The 22,262-nt window shown below is 43.7% G+C and overlaps 2 protein-coding genes across 2 annotated transcripts; both read left to right on the top strand.

Annotated features, from left to right (window-relative positions):
* Window positions 1-6,579: 6,579 nt before the first annotated feature.
* On the top strand, window positions 6,580-7,713 carry LOC141002761 (trace amine-associated receptor 13c-like). The gene is made up of 2 exons (XM_073474153.1): window positions 6,580-6,752; window positions 6,903-7,713. Exons 1-2 carry the CDS (start codon window positions 6,580-6,582, stop codon window positions 7,711-7,713), a joined length of 984 nt encoding a protein of 327 aa, XP_073330254.1.
* A 13,326-nt stretch (window positions 7,714-21,039) lies between these two features.
* On the top strand, window positions 21,040-22,233 carry LOC141002573 (trace amine-associated receptor 1-like). Its single transcript, XM_073473928.1, has 2 exons — window positions 21,040-21,272; window positions 21,423-22,233. Exons 1-2 carry the CDS (start codon window positions 21,040-21,042, stop codon window positions 22,231-22,233), a joined length of 1,044 nt encoding a protein of 347 aa, XP_073330029.1.
* The last annotated feature ends 29 nt before the right edge of the window (window positions 22,234-22,262 follow it).

The raw sequence follows: 22,262 nt of genomic DNA, 5'->3' as shown, positions 1-22,262 counted from the left end.
TGGTGAGTAAAGGAGGAATTTCTGCTCAGGATATTGACAAACAGCTTCTCAAGCAGTTCTGTCGTGGATGTTGGAATAGTCTTCTCATCACCAGTCTTCAGCTTGAGCAGCTCAAGAGTAAGCCGCCATCATTTGCAGAGCTTCTTCTCTTACTGCGAACTGAAGAAGACAAACAGGCTAACAAAGCTAGCAGAATGAAACAGCACCTTGGTTTTACCAAGCCAAAAGCCATGTCAAACATGCAGGCTGCACACATGTCCTACACAGAGGATATTAGCGTGCCGCAGGAAGCAAAACAAACCTTCTTAGCCATGACCAAAGACATCCAGAAGCAGATCGCTGAACTTCAGGTTCAGGTCGCAAAACTCAGCGCATGCAGTTCGGAGAAGCCTGGAACAAAGAAAGCCACAATGAGTACAAAACAGAAACAAAAGACTAAAAATACCCAGCCGGATGGACAGCTTCAGCAAATGATGGCCATCGTGAAACCCAAGCCATGGTATTGTTTTAAATGCGGTGAGGATGGCCACATTGCATCCACATGCAACAACATGCCCAATCCCACCCTTGTGCAGGCCAAGAAAGCAGAGCTCAGGGAGAAGCAGCGCACTTGGGAAGCCCAGAATGGCTCACCCACCACACCCCGGTTAAACTAGAACGGGCTTCCGTTGAGGGGAAAATGGAAGCCGAGCAACCACCATGTCCCCCGTCTACAGGTGAACCAAACCCTGCAATTTACTCCCACAGAGTCACACAAGAAAGAAAATTGCCGAAACATCTTGTAGGTTGCAAATGTACGGCCAGTGTAAATGTGGGTGGGGTGGACTGCAGTTGTTTACTTGACAACGGGTCACAGGTGTCTGAGCATCCTATCAGACCCATCAGGAATATCCTTGAAGTAGAAGGAGCAAATGGCCAACCTGTTCCTTACCTGGGATATGTGGAGGTTGACCTCAAGTTCCCGAAAGCCCTTCTTGAGTCCGAGCCTGAAATTTCCACCTTGACTTTAATCTTTCCAGATCTCCGGTCAAATAGTGGTGTTCCATTGTTAATCGGCACCAACACTTTAGACCCTCTCTTTGATCAGTATTGTGATGAGTCTCCATTTTCCCATAGCTCACCTTGCCATGGCTACAGTCACGTCCTTCGTACACTACAACTGAGGAGAAAACAAGCAACAAGTGGAAAACTTGGTTTTGTGAAGCTCAGAGGGAGAGAACAGGAAGTCCTTCCAGCAAAACAAAAAGTGCTGCTTGAAGGCTGTATGTGTGTCAGCTCAGTCAACACAGAGAAATATGGGCTGTTAGAGCAACCATCCAGATCCACCCTGCCAGGTGGTGTGTTTGTAGACTGTTGTCTCATTTCCTTGCCAGAGCATGGCTCCACCAAGCTGCCTGTCCTCCTTAGAAATGAAACCGAACATGACATCACTCTACCTACCAATTGCATTATTGCAGACTTGACTATTACAGATGCCGTCATCGAGAATCATCATGTAGTTCATGAGGAGGCTCAGAAGCATGTTGTTGAGTGCTCTACTCACCAAGCAGAGGCAAGGTGTCCTGGGAAAAGCTTTGATTTCGGCCCTTCTCTCCCTGAGGAGTGGAAAGAGAGAATCACCGCGAAGCTAAATGGCTTCTCTCATGTCTTTGCCCAACATGATCTTGACTTTGGTCATGCGACCAAAATCCAGCACCACATCAAGCTGAAGGATGAGACCCCAATCAAACAGAGACCCCGTCCAATTCATCCTCGAGATTATAAAGCAGTCAAAAAGCACCTTCAAACCCTTCATGACGCAGGTGTGATCCGAGAATCAGAGTCCCCATTTTCATCACCGATTGTGGTGTGGAGAAAAAAGAATGGCGATGTCCGCCTATGTGTGGACTATAGAAAATTAAACCTGCAAACAATAAAAGACTCTTATGCATTGCCAAACCTGGAAGAGTCGTTTTCCGCTCTCGCTGGATCGAAGTGGTTTTCCGTGATGGACCTGAAGTCTGGATACTATCAAATTGAGATGAGTGAAAGTGACAAACATAAAACCGCCTTTGTGTGAACCTTTGGATTCTGGGAATTCAACCGAATGCCAATGCACCGAGCACATTCAAATGGCTCATGGAGAAGTGCATGAGTGACATCCATCTAAAGGAGGTCCTGGTTTTTCTTGACAATCTTATAGTGTTTTCGGACAATCTTGAAGAACATGAGACTAGGCTCATCAATGTGCTCAGCTGTCTCGAGGAATATGGCTTGAGACTTTCACCAGATAAATGTAAGTTCTTTCAGACTTCGGTACGTTACTTGGGGCACATTGTATCCAGCGATGGAGTGAAGACTGACCCTGAAAAGGTTCAAGCCCTGGAAACCTGGCCAAGACCACAGAACTTAAAGGAGCTCCAATCCTTCCTGGGATTCTCCGGTTATTACGGGAGGTTTGTGAAGGATTATTCAAGGATTGTCAAGCCCCTGACCATCCTTACAGCCGGATATCCACCACGGCGGAAAGGAGTTAAGGTTAGTCTCAGTGATGGGAAATACCTCAGCCCAAAAGAGCCTTTTGGTGAACGTTGGGGTACCGAGTGTCAACAAGCCTTTCACAAGCAATCATTCACAAGTTAACATCGTCCCCAGTCCTTGGTTATGCAGATCCTAAGCTTCCTTATGTGCTCCACACGGATGCCAGCACAACAGGATTAGGAGCTGCTTTATATCAGGAGCAGGAAGGGAGCCTGCGTGTGATCGCTTATGCTAGTAGAGGACTCTCCTGCAGTGAAGCAAGATACCCAGCGCACAAACTTGAATTCTTGGCCCTTAAGTGGGCCATCACAGAGAAGTTTCACGATTATCTGTATGGAAACCCCTTTACTGTCATCACAGATAACAATCCCTTGACCTACCTACTTACCACAGCCAAGCTTGATGCCGCGAGCTACCGTTGGTTAGCTGCACTTTCGACATTCACCTTCGATATCAAGTATCGAGCTGGTAAGCTGAACGCAGATGCAGATGGGTTGTCAAGGAGACACTATGGTGCCCTGGAAAATGATGCTGCATCGCAGGAAGAGAGCCGAAGGATTGACCGGTTCACCTCCCAGCTATTAACATCCATAAACAAGTTTGAACTGGTGACCCCAGAGGTTGCTAAGCTACCTGTCAAAGACATACTGTGAGACAGGTTCAAGAGCTCTCACCTTTCTATGGCTACGTTGAATCCCTTGCCATTCAAGCAGATGCAATCCCTGCTGTCTTTGAAGAAAATGAGTCACAAGATGAGGCCTTAACAGTACCTTAACAGTACCTAAGTATAGTGAGTCTGACCTCAGGAAACTTCAAAGAGAAGATCCTGTCCTTGACAAAGTTATCAAGCTGGTGGAGTCCAACAACTTACCTGCAGACCACACAGCAGACTCTCCTGAAGAACGGTCGATCCTAAGAGAATGGAAAAGGCTTCAGTTGAAGTCAGGCATTTTGTACCGAACACGTGAGTGTTAGGGACAAACCTTGTTCCAGCTGGTACTTCCAGATGTCCTGAGACCCATTGCACTCAGGAATCTCCACGATGATATGGGGCATTTAGGGATTGAGCGCACTCTTGAACTCACCAGATCACGGTTCTACTGGCCGAAGATGGCCGCCGAAGTAGAGAAGAAGGTGAAAACGTGAGCGATGTGTTCGGAGAAAGACCCAACCGGACAAGGCTGCTCCGCTAGTGAATATCCGAACCACTAGACCAATGGAGTTGGTCTGTATGGATTTTCTTTCATTAGAGCCGGACAGCCACAACACTAAGGACATCCTTGTCATTACGGACCACTTCACTAAATATGCCGTAGCCATCCCCACCAAAGATCAGAAAGCTAGTACCGTTGCACCATCAAAGAGCTATGTGCATTAGCTGGTATTCGTAAGGTGAGAACAAGTCCTTACCATCCAAGGGGAAACCCTGTCGAGCGGTATAACCGAACACTCCTCAGCATGTTAGGCACCCTACGAGACAAAGAGAAGACTCAGTGGCGAGATCATGTCAGACCTCTCACTCATGCTTACAATTGCACGAGGAATGACGTCACCGGTTTCTCACCATATGAGTTAATGTTTGGGAGACAACCACGGCTACCCTTAGACTTAGCCTTTGGGTTGCCAGTCAAAGAAAAAGAGCCCACTTCACACTCTCAGTACGTAAGGAACCTGAGATCTCACCTGGAAGAAAGTTATCAGGTTGCCGTTGAAAACTCTTGCAAGGTCGCAGAAAAAAACATGAGGCGATTTGATAGAGTCATCAGAGAGTCTACATTGGCTGTTGGGGATCGAGTCCTCGTCCGTAACCTTCGCCTCCGCAACAAACATAAGCTGGCAGATCATTGGGAGTCCGCAGTTTATGTGGTTACCAAGCGGATGGGAGACTTACCTGTCTACTCTGTGAAACCGGAAAAGGAGGAAGGACCACCACGGACTCTACACAGAGACCTTTTACTTCCTTGTGGATTTCTTCCTGAAACTCAGAGAGAGGAAACAAACATGAAGAGCAGTCCAAAGAGACCTCAAACAAGGCAGCAAAGTGCCATTCAACAAGATGAAGAGCCCTTTGATACAGATAATGACACAAATGAAAGCTGGTATGCAACTGCTACCTTACCGAATGTTCAAGAGCAGAGGTTCGTTGAGGTGTATGATATGCTAAGACACAGTCTTGCACCTGCCCCGCACGACCGTGGTCAAGACCCTGCAAAACCCCACTCCGATCATGTCAGTATGGCTGAGGAGGAAGGAGAAATTGAATATTCCAAGACCCTAACACCTGAAGAGGAAACAGAAAACTCACCTGAAAAGGAAACAGAAAACTCACCTGGAGAGGAAACGGAAAACTCACCTGAAACCGAAACAGGAAACTTACCTGGAACGGAAACTCAAAACTTACCTGAAAATGAAAATGAAGATTTACCTGAAATGGAAGCTCATAACTTACCTGGAGACTTACCTGATACAACTTCAGAACCTGTGGAAGAAGGTCTTATGGAACCAAAAGCTAAAGACCATACAGAAGGAGAGATACCATCTCGAGAAGAGACAGAGGGACAAACAGAAACAGAAACTCATATTAGGAGATCACTCAGACAACGTGAGCCAGCACGTCGGTTCCATTACCCTGAGTTGGGTAATCCCCTAGTTTCTGTTGTTACTTCCTTGTTTCAAGGTTTGAGTACCACCCTCACAAATTCTCTCAATGATAGTGCTGGTAGAGATTGGTTAACAAACATTCCCTTTGAAGTAACAGAGACAGTAGTTACCCTGGATTCTGGATTCTCTCCCTGACGAGGGAGATGGCGAGCTAACCGTGTTCATCACTTCTCCCTCAGAATCTAGAGTATTCTGGCCCAGTGCTACTCACTACCAGGTGGGTTACAACTGTAACAGGGGCAGTTAACTTTATAAGAGCCAAAGGTTTAAATCACCAACAATTTAAGTCTTTTCTGAAGGAGATAAGTTCTGAACATGGTGCCCTATCACACAGTGGTGCACTGTCTAAGTTGAGGGAAAATGCTGAACAGATGTTTTAAGTTACGTGAGGAAATCTGTCAGTTTGTGGAAAACAAAGGGAGAAACACCACAGAGCTCCAGAATGAAAATTGGCTGCGTGAGTTGGCGTTTCTGTGCGACATAAATGCGCTAAACCTCCAGCTTCAGGCCCGGGACCGTGTGATCATGGACATGTATGCTGCAATGACAGTTTTAAAGTGGAGCTGTGCCTGTGGGAGACGCAGATGTTGTAAGGAAACTTAGGTCACTTACCATGCTGCCAATCCATGACAGCAGCATCTCTACCACTGTCTTTCCAAGTGCACATTTTGCTGAAAAACTGAGCATACTGAGTTCACATGGCAATTTGCATTTAACAAAGAACTCAATTCAACTCATTCAAAAAACCCATAGACTTTGAACTCAATGGAGCTGCAGGGAATTTGTACTTTAAGTTATGAATCCACAGAAAAGAAGGGAAAAAGAAGCAAGCAAACTCCAATATCTGGCAAATACTGACTTCATTGACAGGCTCAACTGAATTTATACACACACACCCTCATTGTGAGCCTTTGCTCGCTAGCTTAAGGCTAATGTACAATAAAGTGTTGTAGCTTTTTGGGGCAAGTAAACACAAAAGATCCCCACAATCAACCTCACGAGTAACGTGAGTCAAAAAAGACAAGACTTCCTGAAACTGAATCAAAGAAGTCAGTGCTGTTCATGAGATTTCTACCAGCTGGGATAACCTTTGTGCAAAAAGATTAGGGCAAGGATGTACTCCCACAGAGAGCAACATTTATGGCTTGAGCTCAGCCAACTTTGACCTGTGACATCTGGCAGATGGCCAAAGGTGGAGATAAACATAAACCAAAGCCACCGACATTGAGGAGGATGAACAAAGAAGGCCTAATACTTCAATCTCTATGGAGAGGAACAAAGCAGCAGAGGTGAGGAGGAAGGAGGGCTGGGCTGGAAGGATAGTGATAAATTAGTTGTATGACGGAAAGCTTTGGTCAAAAAGCTGCCAGAGCTCAGCAGGTTCTCCTCTCTCTGGTGATGGAGACCTTGGAGAGAACTGACCTCTGCTTTCCACAACTCCTCAACAGCTCCTGCAGGAAGCCAATACGTCCTCACTTTGAGACCATGCTGATTTACATTCTGCTGTCCTTCATCGCTCTGCTCACTGCAGCTCTTAACCTGCTGGTCATCATCTCCATCTCCCACTTCAAGTAGTGATTCACTAATATGACACTTATAAATAGTGATGAAATGTATTGCCTGATATTAAACCAAGAAATAGTGATCTTATTGTTATTGTTATCTCAATGGTAATTGATGCTATAAATATTGATAAATATATTGCTGTTCTTCCTCTCCAGGCAGCTCCACACCCCCACCAACATTATCCTCCTCTCTCTGGCTGTCTCAGATTTCTTCGTTGGCCTCTTCATGTTTTTTCCAATTATGCTCATAGACGGCTGCTGGTTCCTTGGTGACCTCATGTGTACTCTGTATCAGTATGTAGCATATGTTATTGCCTCAGCCTCAGTAGGAACCATGGTGCTCGTATCTGTTGACCGCTATGTGGCTATTTGTCATCCTCTGCATTACTCCAGTGAAATCACACAAAAAAGAGTTCAGGTGTGTGTTTGTCTGTGTTGGATATGCTCTGTAATATTTCAAAGTCTGATCCTGAAGGATATAATGAAACAACCAGGCAGGTATCACTCCTGCATTGGGGAGTGTATATTGGTCATTAATTACATTGCTGGACTTGCAGATCTCACTTTTTCCTTCATTATTCCCATTACTGTTATTGTTGTTTTGTATATGAGAGTATTTGTGGTGGCTGTGTCTCAGGCTCGTGCCATGCGGTCTCATATTGCAGCTGTCACACAATCAGGGAAAGTAACTGCAAAGAAATCTGAAATGAAAGCAGCCAGGACTCTTGGTGTTGTTGTAGTTTTGTTTCTAATATGTCTCTGCCCATATCATTGTGTTGCTCTTACAGGCCAAGATAACTTGCTCAATGCTTCATCTGCTGCCTTTGTATTATACATGTACAGTTTTAACTCCTGCCTAAACCCTGTAATATATGCCCTTTTTTATACTTGGTTTAGAAAATCAATTAAGCTCATAGTTACATTTAAGATACTGCAGCCTGACTCCTGTGAGGTGAACATACTGTAGAAAGACTAAAATTAGAAATTAGGCCCTCAGCATGACTGAAAAACATAAAGATCATACATAAGATCATATACGGTTAAAACTGCCTACTGGTGAAGTGAATGACATTGATCATTCCTTTACAAGGCAATGTTCTGCTAAGTGGTCAAGTGGATGTTCATTGACAGATATTAGCAACTATCTGGGCATGGCTGCAGACCAAGCCATTGCCCCCTCGTGGCAACGGCTTTATCTGATGACTTTGAAATATTGTGGCTGATTGATGACAATGGTTTTAATGTTGTGGCTGATCAGTGTGTATTTGTCTTCACATTGTGTTAACTACAATATGATCTTCTCTAAGTATGACTGTGTGAAGCTACTGCTGGTTTGTTTATTCAGTTATTTTTTTAAGAAGCATCTAGGGTTGACTATGTAGTCTTTAAAAAAAGAACTGTGACACATTTGTGTTGTGCTGACTGTGTACTCCAACTACAAATGATTTGAAAAGAAGTCCCAACTTCAAGTAGTATTTTCGGATATTTATATCTACATAAGAATATAACAGTCTCCAGTCAACCACAGACATCAGCAGACACTTGGTACTGTGTCACTGGTGATGGTGACCAGGCCTGTAATGCAGCCATTTTGTATGTAAACACCTTTAAATGCATACGAGTTAGAAATAACAATAAATTCAGAACTAAGCTCAGAAATTTTCAGAAATTCTCAAGTGCTTTGAAGAAATACTAGAAAAAAAATGTTCTTTATTAGACTTAGACAGATTTTATTGTCATTCTGTGAGCAACAAATGAACACAGAACGAAATTTCGTTTCAGAGCGCAATTATCTGTTACCAGTGTCGTAAATCCTGTCACTGTATGAGCATCCCTGGGGAAAATGAATACACGTGAATTTGTTGATGTAGCCGGCGAATCACGAAATCGTCTAAAAAATCCTCACTCGAGTGCCAACAACAAGCTAGATTCAGAGATAGCAGTTGGTAGTTTGTTAGCATATAGGCTGCACAGCATATTAGCGTGCTAGAATTATTCTCATACCGAGTTTGTTATAGTGATTGCACTGACTAAGTTACTTCCAAAACAAGACACTTGGGGGTGAATGTGTTTAGTAACGTCTGAAAATATAACTGTGTTTTCGGGAACGACAACCAACTCAGTACGACAACAGTATGTAGCATGCTAACGTTACCGATAACAACAATAGCCTAACGTTACCTCCCCAACCACACTGTTCAACGATTACGTTGATTATCTGCATGAACAAAGGAATCTGCAACTTTTCAAGACAAGACGTTCACAGTGTTTTAGTCAGTAAGTGCCTGGACAAGGAAAGAGGACTCAGGAGCAGATTTAGAGCAATACGAGCAGGTTTTTATTTGAGATTTGATCTCTTCACTTAAGCTCTTAAACCAGGTGACAAACAAACAGGCTATGAAACAATCTTATCTGATGGCTATAAAACATGAAACGAAACTACAATAAACTGGAGGCAAAACGACGTCAAAGAAAAAGACTAATGAAACAAAAAAAATCACTCTTGACGAGGCACAGAAAAAGTACAAAGAACTAAACTACACTGGCACATATGGCTACAAGAACTTATAACAAAAAAATCACTCCAATGGGAGGAAAAAGGAAAAAGGCTATAAACAAAATCTACGCTATCGACTATCTCTGAAAACGAATGAAACAAAAGAGGCACTCCACTGGAGGCAAACTTTATTATTATCTTAAATTATCTATGAATACTCTGAAAAAAGATTATCAAACGAAAAGTCACTCATTTAAGAGGAAAAGTAAAAGAATACAAACTCGCAAATTTCGTGGCTTGGATCTAGGCTGTGGACGAGGGCTGGGGTGCGGGACGAACACAAACACTCTGGCACAAGACAAGGGGAGAACGCAGACTATAAGCACATGAGGGAATTGGGGAGCAGGTGCAAACAATCAGGGCTCAGGTGAGACAATCAGACCGGTGACACATGAGGAAGGGCAAGTGACCTGAAACGAGAGGAGAGTTAGGTTTCAAAATAAAACAGGAAGTCACGAGACAAAACCCAAGACAAGACAAACCTCACCACGGTGTGACAGTAAGTTAGTCATCGTTTACAGTCACTACATGAAAACGTACAAGCTATCGAAACGGACAGCATTAGATTATCTCCCGGCTTTATTACGGTTATAAACTGTGGACAAATAGTACCCCAGTGAACACTACATAACAACAAATCAACTCAAAGTAATGGTCGGTAAGATAATAAATATGTATATATGTAATATATGACTTACAAATCCAGTAGCATCAAGGCTAGGTCGCCATCAGTCTTGAAACCCATTTCTTCCTTCAGCTCGCACCACCGAGTGTAAGCTAGTCCAATATTTATCCGTGTCCGGGCTCTGTTCTATCAGACAATACCTTCTTAGCTGTTTTAGCTGGCTCGGCCATGGCGTTGGTTTATGAAAAATCCAAGTAGCTGCTGGCTAAATCCACTGGCGAATAAACATGTGATGTATTCCGTAAAGCAGGTCACACTAGATACCTTTACGTCAGATAAGTTCCTACCCGCTCTGGGAAGTTAAACAGTGCGGTTGCTGCCGGCGCGTCACCATTCATCCTATTAATCGTATTTTTACCACTTAACTGAGTTTAGAAACATTATTTTAAGGTCAAAAAACTACCTAGTGTTGCTTTAAAGTGACATAGTTGGGTTAAGAATAAACGACAATTGTCACTTAGAGTTCAGCAGTCTGATGACATGGGGGGAAAAAGCTGTTGCAGACCCTTGTGGTCCTGCACCGAATGCTGCAGAGCCTCTTTCCAGAGGCTAGCATGGAAAACAGTCATTGGTGAGGGTGTGAGGAGTCTCTGATAATATTCCCAGCTCGGGACATGCAGCACTTGGGAGCAATGTCCTGAATGGAGGGGAGAGAACTCCCAATGACCTTCTCCGCTGTCCTCACCACTCTCCTCACATTCCTCCAGTCAGAGACTTCGCAGCTTCCACACCACATGGGGATGCAGCTGGTCAGGATGCTCTCCATGGTGCTCCTGTAGAGATAGTAAACAAACAGTTATATGCTAAGTAATCTAATAAAGACATAATAAGACATAATTTGTATTAAATCAAACAAAACCTGGAAAAAATAACACATGTTTATATCCTCATTATAAACCGTACACCTCAATAGACTGTAATTAGAAAATGCATGCAAATTATGTATTAGGAACCAAATGGAGACCCTTAAAGACTATAACATACAATTTTGCAAGATCATCCAATAAGTAATGAAAAGCAATTCCATATCAGATCCAAAATATATTAATTAAACACTATTTTATCCATATTACTAAATAATACTGTAGACACCACACTTAATGCTACCAGCATGGACCTAAAGTGGGTTAATTAGACAACACAGGCGGCACATTACAAGAAAACTGTACTGCAAATTAAAGCAGAGAACATTAAATGTCCTACCTGTTAGACCATTATTAGACTATCTTAGAGGTTAATTTGAGTGCAATTACAATAAGACCACCTGTTTGGCTGGTCCAGTAGAATACTGTACTTCTGACAAACATCGGATGCTTTATCCTGTTGCCACTTTCTCTGCCATGCAGTTGAAACCTCAGAAGTGTAAAATTGTGAGAGACCAGCCAAACAGGTGGTCTGTTGTAATGTGTCGCTAATTAACCTCTGAGAAATCTAATACGGGTCTAACAATGTGGTTTTAGCAACAAATTACCCAGTAATAAAGTAAAACTATGTTAGTAAAACCCAAATAAATGCATCATCCTCTGAGCTCTGTTTTTTGTCTGACCATTATTAATATGGCACTACTTTTGTCAAATTACAGCCTGTGCTGTCTAATTAAGCCATCATAGGTCCAAGTTGGTAGCATTAAGTGTAGTGTCTACAGTATTATGTGGTAGAAAGGGTAAAATAGCGTTCAAGTAGTATATTTCTGATCTGACATTTTAATAAACGGGACACTGTGGGGGACGTGGATAATGGATATGGGGGCACTGACCAAGAAAAAAGTTAAGAACCATTGGTTCAGAGTAAAGTATGACAGATAGCTGAAATAAAGTCACAGAAACATATTTTCATAACTCACATGGTAGTCTGACTTCCTTGTTCTCTTTATTCTGATTATAGCAGTATGAAGTTGTGTATGGTGGGTTTCAGCTGTGTGGCTCTTCCCAGCCAATCGCTGTGAGAGAGCACCTGGTTGTCCTCTTGCTTGACGGATCCTGGGTCACGTCACTTCCTGATGCCCTCCACTTCCTCTTTCACTTTGTGGCAGGTAGGCTGGCAGCAGAGACTGCAGTCTGGTCTCACGCTGTCCATCCAGTTGTTCATTCTGGTTATTTTATTTCAGAGGCTCGCTTGGGTGTTGCTGCTGGCTGCACGCTGCTCACCACTCAATGTGTGCCGTTCGCTGTGTGCCGCTCGCCCTCGTGTAGCCGATCGCTTCGCTCCACGCCGTGCCGACCGGGATTGCCTGACCAGTATGTAGCACAGTGACCTTAGCTTCCTCCTCCAGTCATTTGTAAGTTGCTCATATCTGTTCTTTTATTGTAGGGTAAAGACACCTGTGTCAGCAGCACAGCAACCACTAACCTCTCTGCAGGAAGTCACTGCTGCGTTGCCTTACTGCGTTTCCTCGCTGCTTCGCCTTGCAACTCTGCTGCTTTGCTTCATTGCTATTGCTTCGTCTCATTGCTTGGCTTCGCACTGCTTCACCTCCAGACTTTTATTTGCAGTTTGCTGTCGCGGTGCTCTAACACTGTCTGCCTGGCTGCTCACTACAGCTGGCTAAGCACTAGCTTCTGCTCCTTCATCCAGGTCTTATTTCAGCGTTGCCGTGGCCGAATTGTTGCTCAGCAACGCTGTATTGCTGTGTATTGTCAGACCTGGCACCTCTTAACGTGTGCGTGTGTGTGCATACGTGTGTGTGTGTGTGAGAGAGAACAGTGGGAAAGTTTCTTACTTTATTTTCTTCATGATTAGTTGCTCTTTGTGGCATTTTATTTATTTTTCTTTTGTAACAATGTCATTGATTATGTAGATTTTGTTCATTCTGTTTGATTTGCTATTGTGTTTAATTATTGGAGAATTCATGTATTTAATTTCATGATTTCTGATGTGTGTTTTGTTGTTAGGTACATTTAATTTTCTTTTGTTTCTCACTTGTTGTCCTCTGACTCCCCCATTCAGGTGCTGAGCCTAGGGTGGTGGATTGGTGTCCTGGTGGCGGTGTCCCTCTCGTGATTTTGTTTCACTTTCATTTACTTCACGTGTAGTGTTCCTGGAATCCCCCTTGTTTTGGACACATCTGCCCCAGTAAGTCTCAGCCCTGATGGGCTCCCCTTTTTGCCCCAGTGAGTGAACATTGGAGTTTTAAAGATTTTTGAAATGTAATTAATAAATAACTTTTTTTTTTGTAACCAGAAATGCTGTCTCTGCCTCACTTGTAAAACGGACCTGAGTGCCTTCTTTGGTTGAAAAATAATCCTTTAAAAAAAAGGGTCTCTAGGTGAAACCCCCAGTGTGGCGTTGTTTGGCGTGAAATTCATTCTTAATCAAGTGCTGCCCAAAGTATGCTCCTCGTGCTGCCACAATCTGGCGTTATTGGCAGGATTTGCAATTTGAGAGCAGAGACGCATGTTCTGTTTTCTTTTTTTTTGTTGTTTGTTGCTGTTTTTGTTCATTTTTTTGTGACAGTGTTACTATTTTAAGTGTCAGTGTCTGACCTGTGTTTTTCTTCTGAGGCAAAGTAGCAGTTGGTTTCTTGGATCTGAGAAGAGTCCTATGAGGAGCCCGCCCTCCTTCTCCCTTTTTCCCTGGTCTCATCTTCACGGTAGGAAAGCCTTAACTGGTACAGGTTTAGTAATGGAGGTGGAGTTGCAGGAACTGAGGGAAGTAGTAGCTCAGCTAAGAGCGGATAACGAGAGGCTGAGACAGAAACAGGTTGCGGCTGTGCCTGGCCCTAGTACAACGCCCTTTTACACCCGCTGCTTCTTCAACCACCAGTGCTCCTTTAATGGAGCGACTAATTTTTGTGCCCCGAGACAGAAAATGTCCCACATTTAGGGGAAAGTCAGGGATAGGGTAAACTGAGTGGCTGGAGGAGGTGCAAGCTTGTATGAGAGCACGCCACTTGTCTCAATCCGATCAGGCATTCTTCTTATTTGACCACCTAGAGGAGGAGGCACGTGAGGAGATTAAGTACCGCCCCAGTTGAGAGCGTGCAGATCCAGCTAAGATCATAGAGGTGCTACAGGAGCTATATGGATGTGCAGAGTCCTATGTAGCTTTACAAGATGCCTTTTTCTCTCGACGGCAGCAAGAGAGAGAGACTGTTAGAGTTTTCAATTGTGTTGATAGGTCTCATGACATCTGTGAAGCAGCGTGCACCCAGTGGCATATCCAAAGCAGAGGTTTTGTTGCGTGACCAGTTTATGGAGCATGTGCTGGATGGAGCCCTTCATCGTGAACTGAAGCAGTATGTGTGCTGGCAGCCTACAGCTACCTTACTTGAGGTTAGGAGTGAGGCGATCAGGTGGGAACGAGAGGGCTTACCCGGGGATGTTAGGGGTCGGAGTCATTCTGTCCCTTCTGTCTTTGGTGCTCAGTGCATGGTTCAGGGTAGTAGCCCGGGAGGTGTTGGTTCCCCACAAGCCTCTGAGCTGCGTGAGTTTAGGGAAATGCTAAAGTTACAGCAAGAGCAGTTGAATCAACTGACTCGGAGCATCTCCTGTCTGCAGGGCCCTCAGCAGCATAGCCGAGTAACTTCTCGTGGTCCCATAATCTGTAGGCGATGCCAGCAACCAGGTCACATCGCTAGGGAGTGTGATGGGGCCCGTGTCCCTTTCCGTACTCGGCCCTCCCCCCACCCTGCCCAGGTGCCGGAAAACTAGCGCCCACTGAGCTGCGAGCCACAGTTCAGGCGGCACAGTTACGGGCTCAGGGTGTGTAGGTGACGTGGAAGTGTCCAAGCTCATGTCATCTTGTCCCCATTTAGGTGTGAGCATGGGGGGGATTGCTGTTTCTTGCCTGGTAGACACAGGGTCTATGGTGTCGACCATTACTGAGTCTCTTTTTCGGCAGCACTTTGAGCCATGGGGCCAAGAATGGCTCAAATCTTGTCACTGGCTGCAGCTTAGAGCAGCCAATGGCCTGGCCATCCCCTACATTGGCTACCTAGAGCTAGACGTTGAGCTTTGTGGTAAGGGGTTGCCAGGCTGTGGGATTTTGGTGGTTGCGTGTCTTCGCAGGTTCCTGGCGTTCTAGGGATGAATGTTATCCGCAAGTGCTACAGAATGTTGTTTGGGCATCATGGCCTGGGTTTGTTCGACCTGCCGGTGGTGTCTGAGGCCCCCAAGCTTGTCATGCAGGCCCTGCAAAAGTGCCATCAAGCCAGCGTTAAGGCTGAACAGAGCACAGGGAAGGTCAAAGTTTGTGGCAAAAAGGCTTGTCGCATCCCAGGCGGTGTGATGAAGATCGTTGTGGCCACATGCTCGGAACAGTACTCCGGCAGCACTGTATTGTTTGAGCCATTAGACTCTGGCCTGCCAGCAGGACTGCTTGCTTCTCCTGCCCTGGTGCCGGTGGTACGGGGCACAGCCTACATTCCTATCGTGAATGTAGGCTCTTCAGATGTGTTGCTCTATCCCCATGCTGTTGTTGGGACCTTAGACGAGGTACGTGTCATAAGCTTACCCGCTTTTGTTACTGAGGTGCCACCTGTGGTGGCTACAGTGGCTTCTCAGTCTGTTTCCCCACCAGTGCAGGATCCGATAGCAGCCGTGGAGTTGGGTCGTTTGCCTGCGGAAGCACAGGAGAAAGTGAGGGCTCTTCTTGGTCAGTACAGTTCTATCTTTTCAGCCCATGATGGGGACCTCGGTTGTACTGACCTGATTTCTCATGAGATCCCTCTCTTAGATGACGTCCCAGTGAAGCAACGCTATCGGCGCATTCCTCCATCCAAGTATGAAGTCATTAAAGACCATATTAACCAACTGCTCAGTGCTCAGGTCATTAGAGAGAGCAGCAGTCCCTATGCCTCCCCAATTGTTTTGGTCAAAAAGAAGGATGGCACTCTCTGTATGTGTGTCGACTACAGGCTCCTTAATAGGAAAACCAGGAAGGGTAAACAGACCATAAGACTAGACTTCCTGAAATTGAATCAAAGAAGTCAGTGCTGTTTATGAGATTTCTACCAGCTGGGATAACCTGGTTGCAAAAAGATTAAGGCAAGGATGTAACTTAATGGTCAGGGAAATTAGAGAGCCAAGTCTGGGTCATCTCAGGCCACTAACGCACCTTAAGCTACTCACTAACACCCCTAAAAAAACACCCCCTGTGAGGCTTCATCATTCAACCCAGCATCTGCAGCTGCAAACAAAAAGAGTTTTCTCTTATTCCCAAATGTCCAGTACATCCATTTCAGCAACATATTATGTCCAAACACACAGTATTCCATGAGGAAATGCTGTCGAAGTGGCAAAAAATTGCGATCACAATTGCCTATTCATGCTTTTATCTGTCAAAAAACTCCTCGCAGACACCAGTTTATTTCAGCTATAAATTTAAAGTTTATGTAGTTTTATGCATTTTTTCTTTAAATAGGCTTTAAACACTTTTTTGACTATTTTATATGCACAAAGGTAGAGTAAGTAAGGAAATCAAGAACTATAATGAGTTTTTGCCCGTGTTACTCTGTTTAGGTTATATGGGGTATTTTGAGGTCATGCAATAGCATTGTTTTGCCAAGTGCCTGATATTTCCTCAGAAAAAACAAGTGTTGAGTGTATTGTTAATAAATTGAATTTGGACCATGTAAGATTACATGATGTGGACCCATTCTATCTTATGCTCAGCGCAAAACGGTAAATGCTAGTTTCAGACCGACACAGCTGTCATTTTCTTGCCCAGTGCCCACATTGTATAAAAAGTAGATGCGCCCACCTGTGCGCCCCTGGCGTGTTGGTCTGAAAATGAGGTGTGGTCAGGCTAGGGTGACCATATCCCAATAAGCCAAATGTGGGACAATGTGGGACACGTCACCAATGTATGGACGTAGTCTAAAAATTTTGATATATTGTCTATCTAACTTTAAAAAATAAACATTTCTATTCTGCCTGGTAGCTCATAACATCTATGCTTTACCTTCTGGTTGATTTAGTAGCACAGAATAGGACTATACAGGTAAGACCTTTATTTACTGTAGGAACACATGCCTGTGTTCCTTTCTCTTTGATGCTGAGGCCCTGTTTTCCTTATCAACTCTGTTTTTCTGGATGAAGCAACTCTACAGGAAGAGGGGCGCCATCTTATCGCCTGGCAGAGAGGACAGTGTTTTGCTTTGGTCATAAATACTTCGTATGAGGACACTTTTAATTCATTTACAACCCAAAGCCTTTGGATGAACTTTCTCTCCCTTTGCAAACAGATAAACTCTCTCCACAGGTCATGTTGAGTCCTCTGCCAGTTCACCAGGAGGGACGAACGAACTGGTCATCAGAAGGTGTCAATACAGAGTCTTTACATATGTAAATTAATTCACACATCAAATGGCTCTCTTTCCCTTTGTTTTAGAGTATTTCTCTCTACCTGTGTCTCTCTCCTCCACTCTAACTTCTAAAGCACACATTAGCTTGAGAGAACACTGGAAACCTTCTGACTTGTTCCATGCCAACACTCCCATGTCTGTGATTTACGACTCATCTGGATGCTATCTGTGGTCACATTCCACCCAAATGGTCTCTGTGTTCCTCCAGATTTCAGACCATTTCTAATTAACCATTAAGTCAGGATCTCATTCTCTTAATTCCAACAGATTAAGGGTCAGTAAGAGAAGCTCATAAAACTGATCTTTCTCCCGTTTCTCTGTGATGAAATTTGACTGAAATCAAATTTAATGTTTAAATGTGTCTTGTGTTTGGTGGAACCACAGTGCCCTCCAGTGGTGAGTCCGGGTACAAAGGAATTAGACTGTCGGGATATCTTTGGCTTAATACGTTTTTCCTGATTAAAAGTCTGTAATATGTTTCTTCATTTACAGGTATTAGAACTATAAGAAATGCTTATATGTGGTCAGATTCTATCAGTTCTACTGTATCTTTAAGTGTTTTCATGTTTGATCCAGTGTTAATTTCTTTTAGTCGTTCAGCGAATTTAATCAGGTCATATTATTTCATTAAGTCCATTTATTTTGCCATGGTAAGGTCCCGAGAAAGGTGAAGCACGATCGCGAAACATTAAATCGGTTTAATTTTAATTCAAGTTTCGTAAGTGTAGGCGATTGATATGATACACAGTGAGAATCGTCAGCCCTCCCCTTTTGACCGCCTGCCGATTTGGACTACAAATACCAAGAGACAACTCTCGCTCGCTCTCTTGTTGTAACTCTTTTTGTAACTCTCTTCTAAAATTTTTCTTCGCTTCACTTTTAAACCCTTACTTTTTGTATTTTTGCGACACGCTCTTAGGCAGAAATCTCCGCACAATTGACTACGTGCGATTTTTACCTCAATATCCTAATTTGAGGACGCACTGACTTTAAGTGCTTTCGTTTTGTTAAGTATCATTATTTTACTCAGTAGCAGTTAATTTGACTTAATTCGTCTTGTTTTGAGTAATAACTGAGGACTCGCCCGGCCAGCGTTATTCTCTAGTTATTTTCGTCAAGAAAGTTGAATTAGTCCGATCAAAAGTTCAGAGCCACCACTCCATGCAAGAAGAAGACCTTATTACGACCACCAGCGTTAATAACGTTGTGCAGTAATTGCCTGCATCAACAAACCGTGTAAACGGTTTGCAACGAACAGACATTTTGCCAAGCCGAGACCGGCCTGCCTTCAACGCTCACAAGCGGTGCCATCCCGCTGGGCAGCGGACCGGGACCTTCCTGCCGAGTACTGGACAGACGGCGCTCTCCCTCCGACACCGGGACGAGAGAACCACCCACTGGGAGACCGGACGAGCTGCGACTTCCCTCCGGCTCTTGGACCGGCACCGCAAGCCGCGGTCAAGCTATCAACTCCAGAGAGGTCCAAAGTGGTGAACGTCTCCCAGTCTTCAGGCAAAGTAGGCTAAACACCCATGCACACTGCTGGAGTCACACGCATGTTCTCGAGTTGGTGGTGTCTCTTTTCTTTTGATTCATAGTAATCTTTAATTAATAAGAAATCCGGTTAGGGTCTCGTTAGTGTCAAAATTACTCCCGTAATCTTTGAATGCTTCCCAGACTCGCGACTTTACCATCCGCTCATCTCCATCCATTCATTACCATGATCATTTATTCTCTACATTTTATGTTATCATTATTGTTTGTTTGAATCATCCTTTCATTTATTCACCTTGATTTATTTAGTAAATAAACATATTTAACCGTACGTCGTTGTCTGTGCAGGTTTGTTTTAATGTGGAGAACCGATGGATATGTGTAGAATTCACTACTGCATTTGTGAGATTGAATAAATTGATTTGAAATTGATTAGAATTGATACAAGTTAACCTTGTTTAGTCGAATTTGATTAATTACCTCCGGATTATTCAAATAGATAAAACATCGGAGGTGGTGCCCCATTAACGAGTGTTTTATTAATCGCCAGTGATTAATAAATTACATTTATTATTAGTGTATCTCCTACATTTACCATGTGAAGGACTTAACAATTATTATATTTTAAGCAGCCCTGTTTATATTTTAGAAGCATCTGGAACCACTAAAAAAAAAGGGGTGTGTGTTTCTGTTTTTAATTGTCTCAAACAACTCTGCACGGAGGAACCACATCTGTAACTACAGCTGCTGATTTTGTTCGACCACATGACATTTGTTTTGCAATCTCTGAGTCTGGGAAAATGACGGTTGCTAGCTTACAACCACAGTCTGCTGACCTGTATGATTGAGAGTGCTGCACAGTGTGGTAAATGCTGGTTATTTCAGCTGCTGTTACCTTATCTGTCTGGCAGTCATCTTTGAGGTTCAGGATGAATGTTTTCATAGATTGGCTCATATCTTTTTGAGCCACATGTTTCTTATGAGACTAGCAGGTACTGTGTTGCTTCAGGTCGTATCCGTGTGAAATTGAGAAATAACTCTGGCAAAGTCTGCAAAAAACTTGGTGAAAATTGTAGTCTCCCAGTTTCTGTTGTAGCTGCTTTGTCGTGTTTTGTAATAGTTTCCATTATATTCTGCCAAAATCTGCATCCCTTTCACTCAGTTTTCCTCATTGCGGGGGCGGGACAGTGGAGACAGTGACCGGTTAACTTGACTGTGCAGTTTGACAGCTGCTGACACAGACCGGGGATGACAGCCGTCCCTCCTTTCTTCACAGCCATTGGATAAATGACACATTTTAGAGGAAGCATCTGTCCTGCAGTGGTTTGACTTAAAACTAGAGCCAATTCAATTGCGAGACTTGCACTTCTCCTCCTCCTCAGTTAAATATCAGTGTATTTTTTCATATGCAGTCAAACAGAGTTGTTGATGGGACAGATGATTGTGAAATGGCAAGGAATCCCTTTCCCTCAGTGAAGACAAGTACTACTGTTTAATATATGTCAGGCCCTGGTGCACCTGGCTCTTAAAGGTAATGGGAGATGACACTGAGATTGGTTTGAATTATTTCTGCCAAAAAAACACACCCATGAGTAATTCAGTTGAAAAACCACCTCTGTGCGCCATGCTTGCAGATTATCCGTTGTTCAACTTGCAAAATGAACTTGGACACGTCCTAAACGCACTAGCGGGCTGCGCCTTAGACCGCCGCCATAGACTGTCTAAATAGGGCCCATTGTGTCTTCCAGCTGACAGAGGCCATTACAGGTCATCTTCAGGCTAATTTTGTATTAAAAAAATTAAGCAGTAATTTAGGTTCTTCTAACCCAGCACAAAATCATCTTAATAACCTTTCAAAAGAGCCCCAAACCATGTCTGTACTCCAAATGGTTCACCAACAGCTTTGAATTTACTTTGGGCTAGACTGGGATAGGTGTTTTGTGATAATTTTACATACATTTCCAGGAATAAGAACAAGTTCATGGGATTTCTAGCTGCTGGGATAATCTCAAGTGCACAAGATTAGAGCAACAATGTACTCCCACAAGCAACATTTACCACTTGAGCTCAGCCAGCTTTGACCTGTGACATCTGGCAGATGGCCAAAGGTGGAGATAAACATAAACCAAAGTCACCAACATTGAGGAGGATAAACAAAGAAGGCGTAATACTTCAATCTCTATGGAGAGGAACAAAGCAGCAGAGGTGAGGAGGAAGGAGGGCTGGGCTGGAAGGATAGTGATAAATTAGTTGTATGACGGAAACCTTTGGTCAAAAAGCTGCCAGAGCTCAGCAGGTTCTCCTCTCTCTGGTGATGGAGACCTTGGAGGGAACTGAACTCTGCTTTCCACAACTCCTCAACAGCTCCTGCAGGAAGCCAATGCGTCCTCACTTTGAGACCATGCTGATTTACATTCTTCTGTCCTTCATCGCTCTGCTCACTGCAGCTCTTAACCTGCTGGTCATCATCTCTATCTCCCACTTCAAGTAGCCATTCATTAATTTATTAAACTGATACATAGACAAAAACAAAGTAAAAATAAATAAATGAATCAAAAAGTATTGTATGATCGTTGTATCTGCTGTTGTCTAAAAATTGATAAATAATGATAAATTCATGCTGTTCTTCCTCTCCAGGCAGCTCCACACTCCCACCAACCTCCTCCTCCTCTCTCTGGCTGTCACAGATTTCTTCGTTGGCCCCCTTATGTTCGTTCAAATAATGCTCATGGACGGCTGCTGGTTCCTTGGTGACCTCATGTGTTCTCTGTATCAGTATGTAGATTATGTTATTGCCTCTGCCTCAGTAGGAACCATGGTGCTCATATCTGTTGACCGCTATGTGGCTATTTGTCATCCTCTGCATTACTCCAGTGAAATCACACAAAAAAGAGTTCAGGTGTGTGTTTGTCTGTGTTGGATATGCTCTGTAATTTTTCAAAGTCTGATCCTGAAGGATATATTGAAAGAACCAGGCAGGTATCACTCCTGCATTGGAGAGTGTTTATTTTTCATTAACTACATTGCTGGACTTGCAGATCTCACTTTTTCCTTCATTGTTCCCATTACTGTTATTGTTGTTTTGTATATGAGAGTATTTGTGGTGGCTGTGTCTCAGGCTCGTGCCATGCGGTCTCATATTGCAGCTGTCACACAATCAGGGAAAGTAACTGCAAAGAAATCTGAAATGAAAGCAGCCAGGACTCTTGGTGTTGTTGTAGTTTTGTTTCTAATATGTCTCTGCCCATATTATTGTGTTGCTCTTACAGGCCAAGATAACTTGCTCAATGCTTCATCTGCTGCCTTTGTTTTATGTTTGTATTATTTTAACTCCTGCCTAAACCCTGTGGTTTATGCCTTTTGTTATCCCTGGTTAAGAAAATCAATTAAGCTCATAGTTACATTTGAGATACTGCAGCCTGACTCCTGTGAGGCGAACATACTGTAGAGACACTCTGCATGGGGCCTGAAATGAGA

The sequence above is a fragment of the Pagrus major genome, chromosome 9 (assembly GCF_040436345.1).
Source record: "Pagrus major chromosome 9, Pma_NU_1.0".
Lineage (NCBI taxonomy): Eukaryota > Metazoa > Chordata > Actinopteri > Spariformes > Sparidae > Pagrus > Pagrus major.
This window is presented reverse-complemented; position numbering and strand designations above follow the sequence as displayed.

Bases quoted from the DNA above. Each gene is read 5' to 3' on its own strand.
- LOC141002761 (XM_073474153.1), top strand. From the start codon at position 6,580: ATGGAGACCTTGGAGAGAACTGACCTCTGCTTTCCACAACTCCTCAAC. The intron at 6,753-6,902 runs GTAGTGATTCAC...CTTCCTCTCCAG, and splicing joins ATCTCCATCTCCCACTTCAA to GCAGCTCCACACCCCCACCA.
- LOC141002573 (XM_073473928.1), top strand. From the start codon at position 21,040: ATGACGGAAACCTTTGGTCAAAAAGCTGCCAGAGCTCAGCAGGTTCTC. The intron at 21,273-21,422 runs GTAGCCATTCAT...CTTCCTCTCCAG, and splicing joins ATCTCTATCTCCCACTTCAA to GCAGCTCCACACTCCCACCA.